The sequence below is a fragment of the Schistocerca cancellata genome, chromosome 1, assembly GCF_023864275.1.
Source record: "Schistocerca cancellata isolate TAMUIC-IGC-003103 chromosome 1, iqSchCanc2.1, whole genome shotgun sequence".
Classification (NCBI taxonomy): Eukaryota; Metazoa; Arthropoda; class Insecta; order Orthoptera; family Acrididae; genus Schistocerca; species Schistocerca cancellata.
The window spans coordinates 427765867-427791231 of record NC_064626.1 but is presented as its reverse complement, the minus strand read 5'-3'; the positions used below and the strand labels follow the sequence as shown (position 1 = coordinate 427791231).

At 44.5% G+C, this 25365-nt stretch overlaps 1 protein-coding gene across 2 annotated transcripts; it reads right to left on the bottom strand.

Moving 5' to 3' along the window:
• Nucleotides 1–521: 521 nt before the first annotated feature.
• LOC126176197 (uncharacterized) lies at nucleotides 522–24579 on the bottom strand. 2 transcript variants are annotated; one of them, XM_049923344.1, is made up of 4 exons: nucleotides 24331–24579; nucleotides 4724–4912; nucleotides 3228–3320; nucleotides 522–1892 (listed from the first exon to the last, which is right to left on the bottom strand). In XM_049923344.1, exons 1-4 carry the CDS (start codon nucleotides 24449–24451, stop codon nucleotides 1504–1506), a joined length of 792 nt encoding a protein of 263 aa, XP_049779301.1. In that variant the 5' UTR covers nucleotides 24452–24579; the 3' UTR covers nucleotides 522–1503. The 2 variants fall into 2 exon arrangements, with proteins under 2 accessions (XP_049779301.1, XP_049779309.1); XM_049923352.1 differs by lacking the exon at nucleotides 4724–4912.
• Between the last annotated feature and the right edge of the window lie 786 nt (nucleotides 24580–25365).

Sequence of the window (25365 nt, the reverse complement as noted above, 5' to 3'; positions counted from 1 at the left end):
AATCACAGAATTCAATTTTTGCACTGACATGTTATACTGGCTGATGTGTCAGTTTTTCATCGATCGCTGTTTCCACGTTTTGTCCTGTTTTTGTGAAGTAATGTGTTATTGGTCCTAGATTGCTTGTGTAGCAACACTGAGTGTTTGGTGTCATTAAATTGTCAGTGAAAGTGTAGGAAGTCACTAAACATTACAAATTCCCTAGAGTACAACAATCAACAACTGCCAGCTTAAAAATCTAAGCGAATACTTGTAACATACGCTTAGAAACATGTTAAAGTAATGGTCTATTTTAGGACACACATGATCTGTGTGTTGTGTAAAAAGTGAAAGCATTCGGCGCTCCTGCATCCTCTCATTTCCATTTGCACAAGTGAAGGTATTGAAAACTCAACCAAGTGCTATCTGAACACTTTCTCATGTATTCATTAGGTAGTTGTGTTCATTTTATGAAGCAGGAATTTTAACGATCGACGAAGGAATTAAGGTAAAGGGTAGACTCAAGAAGTAAACGACACAGATTTTCATAAAAATCGTATTTAATAAATATAAATAGTATTCAAATAAATAAATAGGCAGGTACAAAAGAGCGTAGTACAAAATACGTATATCGTGGGACTAGCATGTCTAGCCTAAGGCTCACTGGGAATGTGTACACGTCCGCTCATACGTACACAGGACGCGAATCAGTCAGGCAGTGGTTGCGCTCTCCGGGAACCGAACCCCGGTCACGCACGGAGTAATACTGACACCACCGTGGCACGCACTGGTCTGGCTCAGTCTGCTGCACACCGCGAGAAATCCCCTGAGTTCGGAGTGGAACACCTCTACATCCCAAGCGCTCGGCGCAACACGCCGATTGCAAAGGGAGCACACGTCTTCCTCGCACACTGTGCGCCAGACCAGTTTCACTGTACATTTCAGAGCGTAACAAAAGGCACTTTCGTTGAAGCTCGAAGCACTGAAGCCCTTCGAAGGATATTTCAGTCTCTTGGTTTTTTTTATTTTTACAAAATTTTTCTTCAGTTGTGGTACTTCTTATGTACACACACTATGAGAAACCTGGAGATCGTCTCCAGTGACACAACACAGCCTTCATAACAAAAAAAAAAAAGTATCGGTGAGAGTTAGAAAACTCACGAATAAGGCACGTGAAAATGCGCCATTTAATGAAGAAAAAAAAATGTAACTTCTCATTTCATCCTCGATGAGATACTTCGTTATGTGTCTGCACCGACCCGGGTGCTTATGAAAAATTAACAACACTCCAGTATCTGTACATTCATCGACAATGTAGACACAGCAGCTAGTGGTGAACGCGCGTGGATGGCGTCGGCCGTGATGACCCGACTCCAGCGGCCACCGCGCCGCCGCCGCCTGTTACTCACTGGGAATCACAACCGGTAACGGGTTCCGCAGACTGGGAAGGCACTCTAGAGGAGCGGACTCGGCTGCAGGCTCGAGCTGTCTGGAGGGCGTTGGCCGCGCCCTGCGGGGGCGGCATTACGGTGGCTGGCTGTGGCTCTGGCTGTAACTGTGGGTGTGGGCGGACTGCGGCGAGACGCCCGCACTGTGCACGGGCACCGGCACCACGAACACCTCCAGCTTGTCCTTCTCGTCGGTGACGCCGTAGCACAGCGAGTCGTAGGGCGGCGGCGCGAACATGCTGTAGGGCGGGGGCGGCGGCCCTTCGGCCACGGCGGGCAGCCTCGGGGGCTCGTCCAGGCCCGCCCCCGCACCCCCGGCGGCGCCCGCGGCCTGGCTGCCCGCCGGCTTGTGGCAGCAGCACTCGCTGCAGCTCACCGCCAGGAAGAACGCCACCAGACCGCCGAACGATCCGATGTACCACACCAGCGACCACGGGTCCAGCTGCTTCGGCTTGTCGTTACCGTCTGCAAAAAGAGACAAGTTCTTTCTAAATACACGCGTTTACTCACAGCAGGTCTACTGCCTAAGGGGAATGCTTGAAGCTGAGGAATTATACAGGATGCAACGGTTGTAAGGGCAGATATTTCTACTTCTGACTGGCGACGGTGTACTGGCCAACATTACATCGATATTTACGTGATTTCCAGACTAATAACAATAGCCATCATGAGTCATATGTTTGTGGGTTGGGTTGGTTAGCACCTCGAAGCACGTATAACAAGAGGAATACATTAATGCTTATTTTCCACTGGGTAGCAGGTCAGTCGTTCAGGTGTTGAAGTGTGAGCACGTTGATGCGAAACGGGTAATCTACACTGATAGGCGTTGTCAACTTAACAAATTTTTAACATATTGCAGCGTGTCAGCAACTGTGAAATGTACAGCAAATAAAAAAAATTTTTTTTCAGCCTTCAGTTGCAAGGTAATTTTACTCGTTTACCTAGGTTTCGATTCCAGTAATGGAATCTTCTTCAGAACAAAAAATGAAATTATTTTGTGAGCCAAACACTGGCCATGTCACAGATTAAAAATTAAAACATTAAAGACGCATAATCATAAGATTATGTCAGTCAAAATTAAAACCATTAGGGCGAACGTAGACGGAGCTGCGCCGGCCATAAATCAGGACCACACGTAAGCGGCTCGAAAACTCGAATAATAAAAATGGAAACGTGAATTATGTCGACGTTATTACCAAATGCGTCCGAACAGGACATGCAGCTGTTATTCTTTTCTAGCCTGCTGCAGGAGACATCCATCGGAGAATGAGAACTGTGCATTGGCAGAAAATCTGTCGAAAATCATCGTTATGGAAAGGTGCGCTGCTGCTTCATGAAACACACACCCCTATATTGCAGACGTCGTAACGGTGAAGTTACGACAACTTGCGTAGGAGACACGCCAGCACCCACCCTACAGACCTGATTTCTCCCCAACACGCCTTTGGTCCCTTAGAAAAAGGCAATCATGTGCAGCAGGCACTTACGAACTACTTCACACAGCAGGTCACGGTGCTTTACCGAATGGGTATCTTCAACCTGGTATATCGGTGGGACGATTGCCCTATTGCTTAAGGCGATTTTGTCTGATTGGCATACCGATTCTGACTGGACCCCCTTAGAACAGAAACTTTCTGATCGTCGACACACACACACACACACACACACACACACACACACATTATATATATATATATATATATATATATATATAGAGAGAGAGAGAGAGAGAGAGAGAGAGAGAGAGAGAGAGAGAGACATTAACTTAGTTATCTTCTAATGTAGTTAGTTAATCCGTACCTGAGGACGGCGACTTCGGCGTTGTTGACGTCTTCGTTTCATCCTCTCTCTCCCCCCAGAATATCCTTTCTATTGGGGCGAACTCTTCGTCCTCTGCAACACAAGAAGAGGTACCATAAGAAGCTTATACAAAACTTTCTGCGTTTGACTTTAAAAGCTAGTGCGGGACAAAGAACTAGGAAAATTTTCAGGAGCACATGTGTTTTCGAGAAATTAGATTGCGGAAGCTACTTTGTGCATTACATACACGATACCAGGGCTTGGCTCTTTAAAATAGTGATCGAAACCTCCGTAAAGTATTATAAAGGAATACACCCAGGAAACAATGTCAAAAACTTATCGTAATAATATGTGAGTAGCATGAGTCCTTTTATTGATTCCGCCATTTTTTATCTCTGTGAGTAATGGATAATGTCTCAATAAACCGTAAAAGCTGCTTTTCGATATAACATTTCCTGAGTTCTTTTCAGATAACTGGAATTAGTATTGAAGATTCAATCAAGCCTTTTGTATGTTCCTACAGCCAAAACGCAGCTACACGTATGTTGCTGTATTGCGGTTTAACAATGTCAAACATATTAATCTCAGCACACTGTCTCTTGACCCAACTCCCGTTTCAGTCTAGTTCTCTCGGCAGACTACGAGGGAAACACAGTATATGGTTCTTCCACACAAGACAAATATTTGAAACGTATTCCTCAACGCATTTAAAATTGTGTATTCGTTGGAGGTATATGTAGTGCCACTTTGCGTATTATTTTTTTATTTATGTGAAGTTTCTTCCTCACATTTCTAGAACTATGTAAGGCAAACCACACTGAGTGCGTCACTACATACCGAAACATATTCACAGTAAGAGAGAACACCAATTTTGGAAACATGAATGTGCACCACTCTTAAGGAGATATTTTAATTTCATCTTCTCTCAACTGTCGCCATGCATACAGTCGCGTAGCAGAGTAATTAAATCTAATGCAGAAATGTAAATAGAAGGTTAACACTACCATGTAACTTAAATAACATAGATATTTACTTCAATTTGTTTAGTTATAGCTGTTACTTACATTATATCATATTAAATATTAAAGTCCTAAAAAACTGAACTGTTACTTGTCACGTTATTTCTCTGAAGGGCAAAAATGAGAAGGAGAGAAGAGAAATAGGACAAAAAAGGTGCAAGAGGAAGAAAGAAAAAATGACAGAGGAAGTGGAAGGAAGAATGAGGCAATGCAGTTCTATATGTCTAAGATGTTAATGGAACTACTAGTAACGGTACGCTTCAAACGTAAGTTAAGGAATTAGTATTTTTCTTTGGAAAGTATTGTTTTAATGAAAAGAGTTATAGAGCCAATTGTTAGGAAGGTAAATCATTGGTTAGTCAACAATAAAACTTGTTAATATAGGATTATATCGTCAAAAAACGCACAAACAATTTTAGTTTTGTTAGGCACAAATACAAAGCTCTTTTACGCTTTACACTGTTCTTGTTGATATACCTCTGTGCCTGGTCATCTCCGCACGCTCTGGTGCTAAATCTGTATCCTCCTCCCCGTCATCGAGTGTCGATGTTGAAAAAGGCAACAAATTTGCGGAAGTATCTTCACCGAATATGTATCCCATTTTTGAAATGTATCTCTTGAGATACTGTAGAATGGGATCAGCGTCCTTCTCGGCTTCCGATTCCCCTACAGAGAATGAAATACCATCAGAAACTAATTTACGTGGGATTTAGACAGACTGCTTCAAGAGGAAAAAGAACAATTAAGAAATAAAAACTTGCGGCTAAAACTGAACGTGCGTGCGCATTTTTGAATGTTAGTAACATGCCTTAGCACAGCGAAGCAATAAGCTATGCAGTGTGTTAGTAAAAGCAGTCGTCACCCTCAAACGTTAATTTGGACGTGACAATTTTTTTTCTATGCGCGGCCCTCGTGGAAATGTTGTCAGCTTATTTTCCCTCACTGCTATCTGTGAAGAAACCAGTTCAGCGTATTTGCGGGAAGAGGCAAGCGGACCGTTTAAAAGTTAACGTAATATCTGATTAATGATATTTCTCACTATACTCAAACAGAGCTCTGTAGACAGATCATACTACAGCAACTATCAGAAAATCTTCGGAGTTACTCGGTCATGAGCTATTAAGATTACGTTTACAGACAGTGAACCTGTTCAAAATAATGTATCAGCATCGCACTGCAGTCCCTATCAGATACCAATTAACACCTATGTTCACTTCTGCCAGCAGTTTATTCGATAAACAGAAATTATACAAGAACACGAGCGTATCACCAGAACAGAACACACGAGTGTAGAGGGCTGATCTCACAGGCTAGCGGGGCGCTAAATATTTGAAGAAAACTGGGATATCTTACATACTTGTAATATGTCAGCCTAGTACTTGTTCAGCGTATGCGAGAAATGATGTTGGAATGATATCGCAGACAGTGTTCAACATTAATTGTTGTAGCTTTAAAGAGCAAGGTCGCCATGGCTACGCTGCTAACGGAAGAGGAGGAGGAGGAGGAGGAGGAGGAGGATATTGGTGTTTAACGTCCCGTCGACAACGAGGTCATTAGAGACGGAGCACAAGCTCGGATTAGGGAAGGATGGGGAAGGAAGTCGGCCGTGCCCTTTCAAAGGAACCAGCCCGGCATTTGCCTGGAGTGATCTATGGAAATCACGGAAAACCTAAATCAGGATGGCCGGACGCGGGATTGAACCGTCGTCCTCCCGAATGCGACTGCTAACGAACTTAACGACAGAAACAGAGCGCAATTTTTATACAGGGCGTAAACGGTAAACTGTTTAAAACGTACCACAGTGGTATAGAGAAAGTCAAGACTAACAAATTTATAGGTTACATGGCCGCCTGTGATCTTTCTTCTCGGGAATATACCTCAAAATTTTGTAAGTTTTTCTTGAAATACTGTAAAACTACGCCCTCTGGCTAAAATACGTCCCAGAATGAAATGAAACAGAAAATATTATATTTATCTTTGATATCTGAGACTAACAGTTTAAGCGTAGAGATCGAAATGATATCAAAATCTCGCGCGACACGCATGCGCTGAACCTTATGTGGTTTTTGTAGGCCCATTTAAGGTACTTTTCATATACGTTTGACGACAAGTGGCCTGTATAAAATTGTTAACCTCGAGTTCCTGTACAGCTCTCTCGTACGATGTGAACAATTATCGTTTACACCTTGCACAGAACGAACAACACTTTCCTAGCACGCCAAGGGAAGGATACACGGCTCAACGCAGGCTGCCGGTACGACTGGTCTCGCAATATGTCCGTGACACAGAATCGTCGGAGGAATCACGGGTTTATGAAATCCGACAGTGGTTGTCGGAGGGCTCTTGTGGCGCTCTGAGAACCGGGTTACTGGCGACAGCGCGCGCCAGGGAGGTCCTGTGGCGAGGGACAGTATTCTGCGTGTGGGAAGCGGGACAGCTCCCACAATCTGCGTAGCAATAAACACTGGGACTATCTCTTGCATTCCTTGCTTGCATTCGTGTTCGTTCTGCATCTTCGCCCAGAAAATAATTTGTAAATGCGAATCGAGCGCATTCATATAGCTAACTCACCAGTTGCAGATCAAGAAAATGGCAAGCTTCTATTTACTGATACGTTGTCTGTCTACTGCAGAGAATGCTTCAGAAACAGTTGTAGATCTTAAACTGAAAGAAAGGCTCAAGTGTGAGATCCGTATCACACCTATTTAAGAGGTATCTTGGAGCGTATACAAAGACGAGTAGAGTAAACAGTCAGTAGTCAGTCTGACTAGTGTCACTAAGCGCTAAAAATGGAACCTGTGCAGCTCTCCTGATCGCACAATTTGAGATAACGTGTGTTAGGACTACTATTGTACGTCCATGATCCACCAACGTTCTGCTGTCAGATGGCAACATGCAAGTCTAACTGTTCGTGTCAGTTACCTATTCCTTAAAAATCATCTGCTTGCACGCTGTTTTAGGCTGACACAAACGTGGAACTTAGAATACAACTTTGACAACTACGGCTATGAGCCAGCGAAGCTTACACTCCAACATAAAGGTTAATTTCCATACAATTTGGTTTATCTGCCTCCGCGTTACGAGTTGCAGTGCTATTCACTGAGCGACACGGAAGCAGATAGTAAGTTTCGCAAACCAGAACTTAAGCTAGCATTATTTCAGTTCGTGCCTGAATAAATTAGCATCGCCTGCGAAATGTAGAGCTAGTTCAGTTCTTCGTTGAATGCTGTAACGTGCAACATACGGTGAACCGGCTGCATCGGGTCGTATAGAAACAGTATTGCCGAAGTTTCGGGAAAGTTGTTGAAAGTAATAACAAATGACTAACTCCTCCCGAGCAGGCCATGAAGGCCCAACGGTACCGACCGGCCGCCGTGTCATCCTCACCCACAGTCTTCACTGGATACGGATATGGAGGGGCATGTGGTCAGCACACCGCTCTCCCTGCCGTATGCCAGTTTCCGATACCGGAGCCGCTACTTCTCAATCAAGTAGCTCCTCAGTTTGCCTCACGAGGGCTGAGTGCACCCCGCTTGCCAACAGCAGTCGGCAGACCGGATGGTCTCCCATCCAAGTGCTAGCCCAGCCCGACAGCGCCTAACTTCGGTGATCTGACGGGAAACGGTGTTACCACTGCGGGAAGGCCGTTGGCAATAAAAATGACTAGCGTGCCAGATAATTGACGAAAACTTACAGGGAAGAAGAGGCGAGAAAAGTCAAATCATAAGTATTACCATAACAACTTGAAGATGAAGCGGTTTTGGCTCCTCGTTTTTTCTTGTTTTTATACGTTATCCATGCAAACTGACAGACAGTTAAACGATCATGAATAGAAGTTGTTTGCATTCATGTGGCACAATTTTAGGTGCAAACTGAAGTCTAACTAAGAATGGAAATAATAATAATAATGGTATTCCTTGAATAATTAGAACGATGGCAGAAAAAAGGCATCAAATCAGTGCACAGAAAAAATAAAGGCAGACTAGACCCCAAAAAAAAAATTTGATTCAGGAAAACATAGGAATGTAGAAGGCGTTAAAGGTAGGAAAGTAGACAGAAAGGTTTATGACATGTAAATGTGGAAAGAAAGTTTCACAAGAAAATAATTCCGGCCAGACGGTCACCCAGTGCGTTATTCAGTTTTCTCAGTAAGTTTAAGGCTATAAACGGATTGGTTCGCTCCATATTCACAAACTCTCTTGATGGGAAGCATCAGCTAACTCTCTTCAAAACGAAGACTGTCTTGCGTTCACTCTAGTCCGGCACACATGCTTCGCCACGAATGACCACGCCCACTGCGCGACGTCCAACACCACGGCGACGCCTCGAAGGCAGCAAAGAGTCACGTACGCTCTCGAAAACAGCCTGGCACACGTCCGTCGCTGTCGAAATGCCCCACTTAAGCCGCATCATCTCGCGACTATTATCACCTCATTATTTGCACGCAAACAATTCTAATTTTAGTGTCATTCCAGCGTCGCATCTGAGCTCTTAAGGCGCAAACAATGGCGCATGGCTTAGGTTAATCCGCACCTCATTCTGCCGTCCCGAGAAAACAGTCTTTCTTTCTAGGCAGCGGTGGCTGCAAGAACGGCACGACATAGTTTCAGGCCACCAGTTGGTCAGCTTTTGCATAACTAAAACCCAGAAATACTAGAGACGAGCGGCCAGAGTGAAGTAAGCAGGCTGCGAGGTGGCGGGAATCCAAATGAACCAGCCGGTGCTCCAACAAGCGCCAAAGAGATGGGGACGCTGCGTCCTTTACAACCAAATGTTAGCGGTTTGAGTTGCAACTGGGTATCAGAAAACGAGAGGCATCATCATACAACTAGAATGTCTCCGAACCAAACTGTTGTCCACTAGAAACAATTAGATCAAATACGAAAGGACTGAAAGACGTCTTAAAGCGAACAAATGAACGTCAGTTTCTACGTAAGCAGTTGGGGCGCGTCAAAAGCGTCAAGAACAAGACTTTTCCAGGCCGACGATTGTGCAAGGGCAAAGGGCGCCTGTAGGTCGAAGAACGAATTGCAAACATCAGCAACAACATGATTAAAATGTTACAGACTTATTGACAAAATATTTTAAAGCATTTGAGATTGTCTTTGTGGGTGCAAGATTCAGACTTTTTTCTTGTTTCGGGTGCCAAGACCAAATATTTATTTAGAACTATTCCACTCTCGATTCGGTTCCTATAAAATCACTGTTATTGACGGCGATCAGTTGATTATTTAAGAGTATATGAGTGAGTATTTGGACATGGCTAACGACATAATTTAGCTGTTCGTGGTGTAAATAACAGTGATTCGTTAAGAACCGGGATGGAAAATGGAATTGTCCTGTAAGAAGCTATCTAAAGTCAGTCTGTTAAAATCCATCAATGCAGCGCAACAGTTGAATGCTAGTGTTAACGTATTATCGACGTATCAGTATCTTTTCCTAAGGCATTTCAAAGGCAGTTGCTCAGGAAAAGTCATCGAAACGTTTTCTCACCGACCGTCATCCGTACTGATTTAGTACTCCTTTTCCTATTTGTCCTTCAGCAGACTACGTAAGCTGTGTGCCCGAGCAAGTGGTTACAGAGTCAGTAACTAACGTCCTTCTTCGAAAGCCTTATCGTTGAACAGGTGAAGTCTGACGTCAGTATAACAAGTCACTGGTGTAACAGCCAGAAGGCAGGTTTCGACAGTAGTGCAGTTTAGAAGACGAATCACGTGGTCCGTGCGTCACAAAATCGTCCTAAGCGAGGAAGTTTTGCCACGGGTATCATCCCTTGCAGACAACCGCGATTTACGAGTACTGACTCATCCGATGTAAAATCTTTCCGCAATGTCCACTGAGGACTTCCTAGCAACAAAAGCTTCTGCTGTATACGTGCGGAAGCGACTGTGTCACTTCGGAAGAAAGTTGTATTCCAAATAATGTCTAAGTTCATGACACTGTCAAACGAGGTTCCTTCAAAAAGAATGAGAGAGCTGCTAGGGAGGCATCAATCAAAAAATGTACGGATCCTTCCTAGCCAACACAATTTTTCACCCAGCTGGCTAGATTTAATGATCAGAGTTTATGGCTGATGTGCTTGTAGGGGACCAGGATGTACAACGCCTGGTGAACGTGTTGGCACACAGTGGACGCAAGTGAGAAAGAAGGAATCAGAGGCATGTGTTTACCAGGCGCAGAGCGATGTTAATTTGGGAACCACGGAAGGGGCCGACGTGCTGTCTCAAAATATTCTTCTAGCCCAGCAGCGCAGATTTCATTCCTCTTTACTATCAAAAGTCACATTTCTGCTGCTGATTTTAAACTACGTTAAATAAACGCTACACAAAGCTCTATCTGAGCAATGGAAGATTAAATATACAAAGCTTTTTGCAGTGTGTCCAATTTACTGCATTTTACTTAAAGGTGAGATCATCAATAACATAACATCCTCATTAACACTGAGGGCTGGATTCAGGCCCATATTTTTACATTCCTATAGTGTTAAATAATCACTCTTAAGTCTTTTTGCAACACCACACACTGCTTAACACACCACTGGGATACAAATTACAGGCAATTATGTGGCTCCAAGGCCGCATAGAAGAGGAAACTTGAGAAATATTTGTTTACGGTTGCAAAGGACGTTACGCCTAAAAATGCCAGACTGACTGCACTAACTTGGAGATGCAGGTTTCCAGTCTGTCGATTGCTCGTATTATGCTAGCGATGAGGCATTTGCATAGAGTGAAATGAACCGTTCACAAAGACAAGCTGTCAAACACTATTTTACTTTATATAACATTTAGCGCTAGTTTACCGTAAAAAAATTGAACCCGCAGTGACACACGGGTCATTAACACAGCCTTGTGAATGGTACATTAGATGCATAAAAGAACCACAAGAGGAGGGGAGGGCTAGGGAGAGGGGAGAGAGAAGAAAGGCGTTGCTCATGGGTACTCCACCGCTTATCTAGAGGCCACTGTAGTTTATAGTTACGACTGAATCACCGATAAGAGTCTGGTGAGTAAACCAAGTTAACTACAGTTCCAGAAAAAAGCTGTTTGTGAACTGCTCTTACGTTAGAGCAGAAATACACAGCGTATTGAAATTACGTCAACTTTCTCTGGATTATCCAAAACCAGTAGGACCATATTCTGTGTGTGTGTGTGTGTGTGTGTGTGTGTGTGTGACGTTCATGAGTGCAGTTTTGCAAACGTATTATTGGTATATTCTAGAACGTGCCCGTACAACGTAATGCAAAGCGTGTTCGCTTGCTAGGCAGGGAGGTAACACGGAGCCGGACGAGTTATAGGTATATAGATGGCGCACACGACTTCCCTCTCCCCCTTAGGTGACCTCGACGGCTGGCGTCAGGGAAGGCATCCAGCCACGGTGTTAATAAAATGAAATCTTTCAAATCCTGGATAAAGTGGACCCCGTATTAGACGTTGTACCAGGTAAACGCTACGGAAGACAAAGGAAGAATTGGTACACTCTAGAATCGTGTAGGAGTATCTCTTCTTTTTCCAAAAATTACCACTATCCTTTCCCTGTCTGCTTTTACACAGAAGACGTACTGTCGTCCTCTGGGCGCATACTACCGACCAGGAAGCGGTTAGACCGCATAGCCTGATAACAGTGAGTGCGGGGAATGGGTTAAAATACGGCCGAGCAAATAAGCGTTATCTGCCCAACGGACAGGTACATCTCTGTTCAAACAAGCTCTCTCGCTTTCCTAAATACGGCCAGCTTGTGCGACAAACAGGTCTCTGCGGCTGGAGTTCAGAAAGACGGAACGGGATAAATAATTACTGCGTAGAAGGTCCTACATTCGCTGCGCGCAATACCTCTGACTCCTGAAACTTTAAGGTCATTTCAGTTGCCTGTCGTTAGACAGGAAAAGAAGCTTTCGATTGATTTAAAAACTTGCAGGGTAACATTCGCTGCCTGGTTCAGATAGGCCGAAATTCTGGCAATGGTAGGACATTTATAGGACGAAATAGTTAAAGTAGAATTACAACTGTCACCACCAGATATATCCCTTAAATTAATGACGTAACCTTCCACTAAGTCGTAATGATGACAATGCATTCACATTTTATTTCAACTCTTACGTGGCTCGCTCTTCACCTGGAATATTTCTCTTGTTATATGCTGTCGCAGTCTCCTGCTGTGGTATCTATCTCTCTCTCTCTCTCTCTCTCTCTCTCTCTCTCTCACTCACTCACTCACTCACTCATACACTCACTCATACACTTTCGCGTATAGTGACAAGAATTTCTCCTTTGTTGCTCGATATGCGGAGATGACCTAACTGATTGTATCAATATTGAGCTAGCAGGAGACTGTAGTTGACACGGGGCGAAACTGTCAAGATTCAATCGGCCACAAATTGAGCCGGCCTTGCTGTAGCTATGCGTCCCCGAGGCCAGGCAGAGCTCACGTGGACGGAGCTGTTGCTAAGGCGACCAGTGTCTGCTGTCGCACAGTAAGAACTGGAATTCTTGCTCGCGCCGTATCCTCGAAGTCTCGGCAAGGTGGGTATAGCTGATGGCCGAAAAACAGATGTTTCCATAGTAAGAATTCAAGGCCATCGAAATTACTGAGGTATTTAACTTTTTTTTAATAGGTCTAGGAGGAAGAGTGCTTCCTGACGGGATAGTTATTAGTGTTAATCATATACGTACAGAACGATTAATTTCAGTACGCCTGGAGTTAGCTATCCCGACCTGTATTCTTAGAATTATCAAACACAATGGGCATAAGTAGCATCACGTAGTTCTTAAATCATTTTTTGTCGTATAAAACACATAAAATGTTAGGAAATATTTGCTCATCCACGAAGTACGACGTTATATTTGATTATTCCTGAGAATAAAATAACTCGTCCGTTTACAAATTTGTACAAAGCGATTGCGTTTCACTGTGATTATGTAATGATAAAGAAACCGTTCGAAACAAATTAACTTACTAAATACGAACACCAAGGTTGAGAATTCACAGTTCGTAAACTTAGAAACCTGTCCAAGATAAACTGAGCTGGAAACTGGTATTTGGAGACTAGTATGCCGTAAATTTTGAAGGCAACACACGGCTCCTTAAAAACGGCATAGCACAATAAGTGGCGCGACTCTACTGAACGTGGTAAGATGGCATGTTGCCTTCTGCGTATTCGTGGCTGTGGCAAAATCTTTACGGTGCGTTTTTAACTAGAAACATCCAGACAGATAATTCTTTCATTTGAGTTATTTATTATATGACTCCTTTCGGAAATAGTGAGTAGGTGGCTTGTTTCTCCACAAAAACAGCCATGAATCTACCACTAAAAACAATTTTCAGTTGATGTAAAACAGTCTGCTTCCGTAGCTGAGTGTTCATCAAGGCTGACAGACTAGCGGAGGACTCGGGTTCGACTCCCGGTACTGCCAGGTATTTTTCCTTGGTGGAACGGGGACCAGTAATGCCAGTTGTGGAACTGCTTGACCCAGTGGCGGCGGCTTCGGATTTCCTAATCCGACAACAACTGGGAGAGAGGTGCGCTGACGTCCACCCCTCCATATTGCGTCCAAATGACGCCATTCGATAGGATGACACGGCAGTCAGTCTGTCTCGATTCTGCTGATTGTGGCCAAGAGGGCAATGTTTTAATATGAAAAGATGTTTTCGTTTTATGCATCCTTACACTGAGGTGACAAAAGTTGTGGGACAGCGATAAGCACATATGCAGATGGTGGTAGCATCGCTTTCACAAGATACAAAAAGACAGTGCATTGGTGGAGCTATCATCTGTACTCAGGTGATTCATGTGAAAGGCTGTCAGAGGTGATTATGGCCGAACGATGGGAATAAACGTATTGTCAACGTGGTATGGTAGCTGGACACATAGGACATTCCATTTCAGAAAACGTTAGGAAGTATGTGAAGAGAATGCTAAGAATACCAAATTTCGGGCATTACGTCTCACCACGGACAACGCCAACGGCCTACGCTTAACGACCGAGAACAGCGGCGTTCGCGTAGAGTTGTCAGCGTTAACAGACAAGCAAGAGTGCGTGAAGTAACTGCAGAAATGAATGTGGGACGTACGGCGAACGTACCCGTTAGGAGGATGCGCCGACATTTACCGTTAATGAGCTATGGCAGCAGACGAACGACGAGGTTGTCGTTGCTAACAGCAACTGTCCCGGGCTCGTGACCATACGGTTTGAAACCTAGACGATTGGAAAACCGTGACCTGGTCAGATGAGTCCTGATTTCAGTTGGCAAGAGCTGATGATAGGTTTCGAGTGTGGTGCAGAGCCCACAAAGCCATAGACCCAAGTTGTCAACAATTCACTGCGGAAGCTGGTGGAGGTTCCATAAAGGTGTGGGCCGTGTTTACACAGAATGGGCAGGGTCTTCTGGATGTTCTGCGACTTGAAGACCGTTTACAACCGTTCATGGACGTCACCAAACAACAGTGAAATTTTTATGGATAACCGCCAGAGTAACCGAGAGCGCTAATGCGCTGATTCCTGGACTCGGGTAGGCGCGCCGGCCCCGAACCGAATCCGCCTGGCGGACTGACGACGAGGGTCAGTATGCCGGCCAGCCTGGATGTGGTTTTTAGGCGGTTTTCCACATCCAGCTAGGTGCATACTGGGCTGGTCCCCACGTTCCGCCTCAGTTCCACGACTCTCAGACATTTTAAAACATTCGCACTATTTCATGGCTTACACTAGGCGCAGTTGGGGTACACTAATTACGTCCCAGAGGGTTCGGGGTGGCAGGAAGGGCATTCGGCTATCCTCTGCTACTAACACTGCCAAATCCGTAGTAACACTGCCGTCCCCGCGTGAGCCGAACAAGGCCCACAGAAAGAAACAATGAAATTTTGATGGGTGACAGTCCACCATGTCACTGGGCCATAATTGTTCGCGATTGGTTTGAATAATATTCTGGACAATTCGACCGAAAGATTTGGCCATCCTTATCACCCGAGATGAATCCCATCGGAGATAATCGAGAGATCAGTTCGTGCACAAAATACTGGACTGACGACAGTTGCGCGATTATGAATGGTGACAGAGGCAGCGTGGCTCAACATTTCTTCAGGGGACTTCCAACAACTTGTTGAGTGCGTGTCACGTCTAGTTGCTGAACTACGTCGTGCAAAAGAAAGGTCCCACACGATATTAAGAGGTATCCCAAGACTCAGTGTATAGTCCGATACCTACTTACTGTGCATACAGCTCTGACTTTTCTGCTTTCGGAATTAATACGCTCATCCCGCTCCCTGACAGACTCCATCGCTGGTGGACGGGCGCTCCTCTGAAAGCCGCACTGGAGTGTGAGCTACCCCGCGCCAGCGCGGCCTGCCGCACGGGTTAATACGGACTACGGAACCCTAACACGGCGAGCCCCGTTCGCAAGCTGCCTACAGGCCTTGAGCGCCTAACGGAAACCCGTCGGCCGTGGCGGCTTGGCGGGCACCGCGTGCTCCATAAAACACGGCACAGCGCGCCGCACCGGTCGGTGCAGCACAGATCTGGAGCACTTCCGGCTGCCGCGGGACAGCCCCGGGCCCTCGCAGCTGCACCGGCCTTCCTGTTCTGTCCTGCCTCACCACTCTACTGTCCACTGTAACAGCTCGACAACTGCACTCGCACCGTATATTGTAAACGGACATCTCGAATCAAGAACAGCGGCGCAACGCCATATCGATTTCCGACCGTACTTAGGTATCCTTTGTCTCCTACTGCAACGCAACCGTCAGTAACTCCTCAGTAAACTGTGAGAACAACGACAAATAGTTACGTAATGTCGCACATGCCAAAGCTGTACCTTGTAAAGGCACTGCCTTAAACAAAATGGTTCAAATGGCTGGGACTTAACAACTGAGATCATCAGTCACCTAGAACTTAGAACTACTTAAGCCTAACTAACCTAAGGACATCACACACATCCATGCCCGAGGCAGAATTCGAACCTGCGCCTAGAACCGCTCGGCCACTCCGGCCGGCCTGTCTTAAACGAAGGGGCTTTAAAGACCGCTACAAGAAGACAGAAACTGTAGTAAACAGCCGTTCTTTCTAATTTAGCCATTCTTCGTGACACTCTTTCTCCTGATAATGTTTTACCCTCCAGATATGTAGAAGGAATTCTGTACATTTTAAAAAGAAAAAAAGATAGTGGTTGACATAAGGCTCTTAAGGCTTGCCATGTTAACTCTGTCGGCAAGAACTTCACCTGCAAAAGTCGAATGTCCGAGTTCAAGATTTGGTCAGGTAATTTTAGGATTAGTACTGCTCTTTATGATACTTATAAATGTATTGGCAGATAACGCAAGGTACATTCCTCCCAACTACGTTTCGCCACCCTTGTTGCATCGCCAGTAGGCTTTGATTGTTCGTTACTGTTTGCGTCATGACAAAATCCAGATGTAGAATTCACAAATATGTTGTTGTTGTGGTCTTCAGTCCTGAGACTGGTTTGATGCAGCTCTCCATGCTACTCTCTCCTGTGCAAGCTTCTTCATCTCCCAGTACGTACTGCAGCCTACACCCTTCTGAATCTGTTTAGTGTATTCATCTCTTTGTCTCCGTCTACGGTTTTTACCCTCCACGCTGCCCTCCAACACTAAATTAGTGATTCCTTCATGCCACAGAACATATCCTACCAACCGATCCCTTCTTCTAGTCAAGTTGTGCCACAAACTCCTGTTCTCCCCAATTCTATTCAATACCTCCTCATTAGTTATGTGATCTACCCATCTAATCTTCAGCATTCTTCTATAGCACCACATTTCGAAAGCTTCTATTCTCTTAATGTCCAAACTATTTATCGTCCATGTTTCACTTCCATACATGGCTACACTCCATACAAATACTTTCAGAAACGACTTCCTGACACTTAAATCTATACTCGATGTTAACAAATTTCTCTTCTTCAGAAACGTTTTCCTTGCCATTGCCAGTCTACATTTTACATCCCCTCTACTTCTTGCCCGCATCTCGTGGTCGTGCGGTAGCGTTCTCGCTTCCCACGCCCGGGTTCCCGGGTTCGATTCCCGGCGGGGTCAGGGATTTTCTCTGCCTAGTGATGGCTGGGTGTTGTGTGATGTCGTTAGGTTAGTTAGGTTTAAGTAGTTCTAAGTTCTAGGGGACTGATGACCTAAGATGTTAAGTCCCACAGTGCTCAGAGCCATTTGAACCATTTGAACCTCTCTACTTCGACCATCATCAGTTATTTTGCTCCCCAAATAGCAAAACTCCTCATTTCCTAATCTAATTCCCTCAGCATGGCTACAGAATATTACCTGAAAAAGCGCTATACGCTTTACGAGTATTCCAAAAAGGTTTCCATGGATATTTTCGTCACGTACTATTACGACGTTCGTTTGCAGGTGCTGTAACTATGTCTGTTCAAGTCATCAATTGATATCCTTCGTCTGAGTAATCGGTAAGAAGATCAGTATGAGGGTTATAGTTCAGCAAACTCTCAGGGGCATGGAAAATCCGACTCGGACTGGGTAAGGATCAGACATAGAATGCGCCTCAGCCTAGCAAAAAAGTTCGACATTCGCTTTAAGTGATTTTGGAAAATCCCGAAAGTCGAAATATTGTAGGCCGGGAGTTACTTCAACTCTATTTCTTCCAAATAAATAGAAGTAAAGTGTCTTAATTATTGCGCCACCTCTCTCGGTAAAAATATGAGTAACAATGAAGAACAATATGTAATAGTATTTATGGGAAAATCTCTTATCTAACTCTTGAACCGTTTATGAAATTTTGTGGGGCATGCATTATATGACGTTTAATTTATTACATTATCTTCGATGGTGATATTACAAGAAGATAACTAACTAGGCTGAAAGAATGGAAGAAACACGTTTCACTTAGTAGAAATCTAGGGGAGAACTGTACTCTTGCAACAGGATCTTTTGCGTATTTTCCCGGCAACTTAGTAGTACGTGAATATACATGCGACCGGCGTAAGAGTCGTGGGCGCACCACAGTACGGGGTGAAAGTAAAGCAGTGTCGCCGGACCTTTGTGTATGTAATGCGTCCGCCTACGTATCCTGGCCGAGGCGGCCTTGGGTCGGCTGCCTGTGCACGCCCATTGCGGAGTCGGGCGGCGTGCGCCCTGCCAGAACACACCCACCCTCAGCTGGCGGGCCGCCAGTCAGTCGCTGCGCGCCGGATGACAAAAGGACCACACACGACACGCCCGCCGATGCCATCTGAAGGCGTCGCTGCTCTTCGCGGGGCGCCGGACGCATCCAGAAAGGAAGGTCTGCGCATGCGCACACTGCCGGCACTTGTCCGGACAGCCTACCTGCTGTACTCCAGCCGTGTTCGGAGAAGGAAATCGTAGTGCGAGACCTGGAAGAGCACGATAGTGGGTCGGTCGAATCGAGTCCAAAGTGAAGCTTACAGGAACTGATTCGAGTGGAATATTGCAGTGCGCTACTCCTTAACGAAGCGGATTCGTGATGCGTCCACAAAAATCGATCTTTACGAGTCTTCCCCTTCGCTGCCCGCTTGTATCTTCCAACCGAACTTGATAACCAGTTTTGGTGTCACTGCGACAGTAAAATCTAACATATGACGTAGTTTCACAATATCAATTAGCATATAGCGATGTCCGTGAAACACACACACACACACACACACACACACACACTATTTTATATATATATATATATATATATATATATATATATATAATCTCGAGGACTGCACTTGTAGGACGCTGTTTCTTATTAGCGTACTACTGTACCAAGGAACTGTAACAAACTGATAGTCTATAATGTTACTTAAAATCCGTCTTGATTGCAAAAAATTTTTTATTATTCATATGACCGGTTTCGGTTCATTCAGAACTATCTTCAGATCTGATATTTCAGTTACAGGAGTAACCCGTCCAAATCCAGCACCTTTCACATGCTACGTCACATGTGGAACGTAGCATGTGAAAGGTGCTGGATTTGGACGGGTTACTCCTGTAACTGAAATATCAGATCTGAAGATGGTTCTGAATGAACCGAAACCGGTCATATGAATAATAAAAAATTTTTTGCAATCAAGACGGATTTTAAGTAACATTATAAAATCACTGATTGCTGTTGTCCCATAAGACATTATGTCTGTTTTTGCAAAAACTGATAGTCTCCTACGAGAACAGCATTCCGATCCATCTCAATTGGAACGTCATTTCATTTCAGCATGTTACATGATTCATCACCACATCTCATCACGAAAGACATGCGAATTACAGCGCAAGCTTTTTATAAAACAAAAATACTGTTGTCAGTAACGGAAGTGGGCGAAAACTTTGTGTCTTGTAGAATGACGAAGCTCCGGTAAATATTTCACATTCAAATCTATGACATCTGTTATCTGGCATGTTATTTCGAGCTGAGATTTAAAAAATATAATAACGTGAAAAAATCCGGCTATCAAAATTCTTAAACTCTGGTTAGAAATCCATGCTGAGTGCTGAGTAGAAAGCTGGTCACAGATCTTTCAAACTGAAATATCGGACCACGCCTCAACTCAGAACTTTGACTTAGCAGTGTCTTCTAGCCAGTCTCTCTCTCTCTGCCTGAAACTTTCCTACTAATCTAACGAGGATACCATTTAAGTCAATGTCCAGATACATTAATGGATAGTCATTATAGACAGTCCTCTAGTAGAAGCCGTAAGTCAAGTTGTCAACTGGCATGCTTTGACGCAAATATCGACAAAGAAATGTTTATGGGTACTGATAATGAATGGTCAGTTGAAACTGGTAATGCCATTAAACAATTTATATGAGTGTTCACTGATGGAAGCAATATGCTAACGGATGTTCTGTTTATCACGTGGCACGTATGAACAAAGCATTATTAGGACAAAAAGTTCTCGGTAAACTTGCAGCTTCAAATTCAGGTAACATACGAAGCGCTCTATGTCCACGTCAATCATCGTCATCAGACATATCCCTTGACGACAATGATGAAGATAATCATAGAAAGCAACGGATTTTATCCGTCTCTGACACAGAAAGTTTACCGAGAACTTTTTAGCCAAGGATTCCTTCGCGAAACAAGTCACAGATCAAGGAATATTAGGGCTGAACGTCCCATCGACGAGCTCTTTAGGAACGGAACACAAGTTCGTACTGGGAAAGAAGGAGAAGAAAATCGGATGTGTCTTCTTCCAGAGGAACCATTCCAGAATTTTGATTACGCGATTTACAGAAATCTCGGGACAATTAAATCTCTCTGGCCGGATGGAGATTTCAACGTGGTTCCTCCCGAATACTATTCAGTTGTGTTATCACTGCGCCATCACGCTTGTTAAGACCGTAATAGGAGTAACTTAATTTAACGACATGGGAAGTTACACTCTTCGTATTAGAGAACATAATTACATCGGATTATACTTCCACAGCTTTAATCTGAGTCGGTCCCTGGGTAAACATAGCTTTCCTCTTTTATTTCGAAAAACCTACTCTCAGAACTCTGCAGTGAATAGTACTAACGTCTTATCCTCTTTCTGACCGCAATATCTCACACTTTATGGAGGGATGTTGACTCGCTTTTTCACGCTACCAAATGAGAAGATGGAATCCAAACACCGTCGCTGTGGTCCTGGCGTCACATGACAGATTGTAGTGTTAACATTATGAAACACTGCATCCTGCCAGCCTTAGTTTGATTTTTCGAGGTTTCCCTAAAATACTTCAGGCAACTGCCGGGATCGTTCCTACCATAAGGCCACGGCCGACTACCTGTCCCATCCTTGTCAGACTACAGCTCTACGTAATTGACTGTCATGTTAATTACTTTATTTTTGTTATTCATAAATTGTATTGCCAAGGCATGACCAAAATCCTTGAAAGATGGCGCTTCACTTGACTACTGCAAGTGGCAGATGTGCCTCCGCAAATCGTCGGCCACCTAGCAGCAGGCGGGTGACAAGTGAAGCGAGAGAGCGGCAGCGGCCGGTAACCGGAGCCCGCAGATGGCGGGGCGGCAGCCAGCGCGCCAGAGATCAAACTCCGCAAATAGGCGGCAGCAGCTGATCGGAGCAGCGCCTGCGTCACGGACAACCTTGCCCGGCGCACGGTCGCAGCTCGCGAACGCCGAGGGGCTCGCCCGCCGCGCGAATTTTCCACGGAATGCCCTTCCGATACGTTTCTCCCAAGTGGCTTGACTCATTTACGGGATCGAGAAAACTATCAGTATACGGTCGCTTTCGATTCCGGGAAATCGATATGTCTCCAGCTTGTCAATGCAGTGGATTATCGTTAAGATCTTTTGCCGTGCAGTCGGAACACTTGCGATCTGTTTCCTACCCCAGACAGTGAGATCCGAACGAATCTGAATATATTGCTCAGTTGTTTTAAATAGTTCAAAATCAAAAACATTTCGAGTAGTTAGTGGCCATAGCTTGTAGACATTCAAGGAAAACCATAATTTTTATTTATATTTAACTTTGAGGCAGCTACTGCTGAGACTATTTAAAAACATTTTAAGGAGGCACTTATTCACAGCTTTCAAGTATTTCTGAAAAACTCTTAGTTGGCACATCAGCTATACGTCATTTAGTTAAAACAATCAGTTCCTGTCAAATAAGAGGCTGTCCTTAGGAGCGTCTCTTCCTTTAATAATTTGACCTGTTTTAAGATCATAACTGTTCACAAATTTCGAAACATGCCTAGCCAAGCGAGAGGTTCCATCACGTCAAACAAACTAGAGAAGAAATTTCGTGTTGTAACTAGATATCTGATGCCTGTAAGTAACAATTTAAACGCGTAGTAATAATAAAAATTTCCACAGAAGCTGTCTGTGGTACATGTTTTTAGGTCAGCCAAAGATCAGCCTGCAAGACAAATTATTTGTGCCATTACCTATACCGAATGTAGCCATTCGGAAATCACTAATAGCAATAATTAGTTAATGAGGTCGTATCCCATATGTTTCGCGTTCCATTAGTTCTAAGGTCAAAATATTTATAATTAATTAGCATCCCGAGTATCCAGAAGGACTGAGGCCAGTGGGTGACTGACACCATTTCTCGGACACTGAATGGGTGTGATACTACTAAAAAACCGCGATTAAGTGTTCCCGTCCCAAGTCAACGCGAAAGGATTCAGTTATGAAAGTAAAACAACGGCAAAAAGACACTGAAAACCGCATTAGGAGCAATAAATATACTGAAATCTATTTTAATTGTTATATTTTGTCACGTATCCCTTTTCCTTTGCAGTTCATGTTCACGGTATCGTAACAAGAATGGGTATTCTGCGCGCAAGTGTGCTGTTAAGTAAGTAAAGGAAACCTTGTTTTAGCCCTTCTGTAACTACTTCATATCTCACTTACTGCTCACACTAGACGCTTTGTTTAATTCTTCGAATTTTGCAACATCCCCACAGAATGCATTTGCGTAAGACACTATTACTCAATTTCCCTAGGAAAATTAGTTCATTTGTTTTCGATTTTTGTGTCTTACTCCCGGCTACGGACGGGAAAAAAAATTTCACTGTACTTCAAGTTGTACTTTAAGTTTTAACAGTGGCAAAGACATGCAGTCGTTCAGCTATTGATTGGTTCTGGCATTGACACACAGTTGCAATAACGTATTTACAAACAACTATTGCTGGAACTCTGAACTATTAAAAAACTATTAACAGTAGTTGCAATGAAATCCATTACTCACAGCTGTGCTCTTGTTACTGCGGCAGATCGAAACAATTTTGCACAAAAAGAAGTGACAGGACACTTAACTGTTTACTAGCGTATGCTAAATTTGTGATAGACAGAAAAGAGACCTAACTTCTCTCGCCAACACCGAGCTTGGCAGCGCCAGCCATTCGGCTATTCCGGTCACATAACAGAGCCCTGTTCACTTTTAACGTCAGTGAGTTAGGACAGCAGACGATCCGATGTTGACGGAGCGAAGTCTACAATAAACAGTGCGTGAATTCAATCACCTAACTCTCCATTGGGCTTCTGCAGTACGCGATATGAGGTAGCCGAAAATCAGATTGAATTAGCAACTGTAATACCAGTATGGTTGCTACAACTGACATGTTTCATGTAAAACTAGCATAAGTAGAATGCATCGATTTAATTTTTGTTTCGGAAAATACTTGCCGCTGAACTGGATGCTGAAATTACGATGGCATCCATTGGAGTCACGCAAGTGAGTGGCTGCTTTCCCGAAGGAATAGTTTTATAGGAAACGCTAATACAGCTCAACTACCCTTGTGTTTCTAACAGACCGTCCTGTGACAACAAAAAAATCATTGGTTCGTCATTCTTGTCTCGATTTCAAGGTTTACCAGACATTTACTTCATTGACTGAATTCTCTACCGGTTAGTGGAACAATATGGCAATAATTACAAAAAGAAGAAGGAATTCGTTAAGATTTTGCAGTTATATTGGTTTATTGAGGTCTTACGGGATCTAATGATCGCCTAAAGCGGCGAAAACCAGTTTGTGAATAAATTAGTAGTCTATTCAAGGAAGAGATTCCTCCTTTTTTGTTAGGATGGTATTTGTCTCGACAGTGGAATGATACGGATGAAATTGGAAGAGTCATACATTAGACTGACAACAAAGCACTCCATATTCTGCTACATTCATTCGTAGACATATTATAATGAAACGGGTTAATGATGAGAAATAAAAACTATGCCGAACCTGAATTCGAACCGGCGTCTGGGTCACCGCGTAACAAAACTTCAGTTTTTCACTGTTTACTCTTCGTATCTGAAGAGTGTGAATACATTATAGCACCACCTTTACCTCTAAACATTGTTAGATACAACGTCGAGTCTCTTAGAAGAATCACACTGACGCGAAACCTTAATATCCTTCAGGTCACCCACTGGTATCAGTTCCATCACAATTAAGAACGAGACAACATAGAAAACTTTCGTGACCACAGCACTGATCCCGATAGACGAGCACAAAATTTGTGTCACTTTTGCAGTTTACTCGTCACTACGTTATTTCCCGGGGAAACCTCTAAACACTTCGTCTGAAAAGCTTAGAGCATAGCGGCGAACGTGCGCTGAACACCGGCTGCGAGAGACAGCTCGGGGACGCAGCGGTAAACAAGAACTCACCGTCGGGCTGAACGGGTGTGGCGAGGGCCGCGGAGAACATAAGCGGCGTGACGACCACCAGCAGGAAGAACACCAGCTGCCGCCAGCTCCAGGGGCGGCCCTCTCGCGGCGTCGACGTCATGGTTCCGTGGCGCGTCGCGTAACTGCCGTATGCTGCGATGTGCTGTCGTATTCTGTACTCTGCAGAAGACCGCCGGCTCGCACTCGACTCTCACCGCACACACTGTCCGTCTCTGTGACTCAGCAAGCGCTGTCTGGCGCGCCGACCGCAGCGCCGCCGGATATATACAGCGCCGCGTGACGTCACGGGGCAGAGGCAGGCCGCGTCCGCGCCGCCGCGCCGGCAGCGTCGCTTATCTGCCGGTACCCAGAAGGAGTGCTTAGCGGTAAAGGCGGCCGCTTGCATCACGTCTGCACAGCCGTGGACTTCGTCTCGTCTTTCAGACGTCCCCACGCGCAAAACATCTGGCTGCGTCGTATCGAGGTGTCTCGATTTTTACGCTGATTCTTACGGTCTCTTCTCCAATAGGATCCCCACACCCGATACACCTGGCTACTCCATAAAACTTGGCGTCCCGATCTTAATGTTGTCGTACATCTACATCTGTCTACATCTACATCCATACTCCGCAAGCCACCTGACGGCATGTGGCGGAGGCTACCTGAGTACCTCTATCGGTTCTCCCTTCTATTCCAGTCTCGTATTGTTCGTGGAAAGAAGGATTGTCGGTATGCTTCTGTGTGGGCTCTAATCTCTCTGATTTTAACCTCATGGTCTCTTCGCGAGATATACGTAGGAGGGAGCAAAATACTGCTTGACTCCTCGGTGAAGGTATGTTCTCGAAACTTTGACAAAAGCCCGTACCGAGCTACTGAGCGTCTCTCCTGCAGAGTCTTCCACTGGAGTTTATCTATCATCTACGTAACGCTTTCGCGATTACTAAATGATCCTGTAACGAAGCGCGCTGCTCTCTGTTGGATCTTCTCTATCTCTTCTATCAACCCTATGTGGTACGGATCCCACACTCCTGAGCA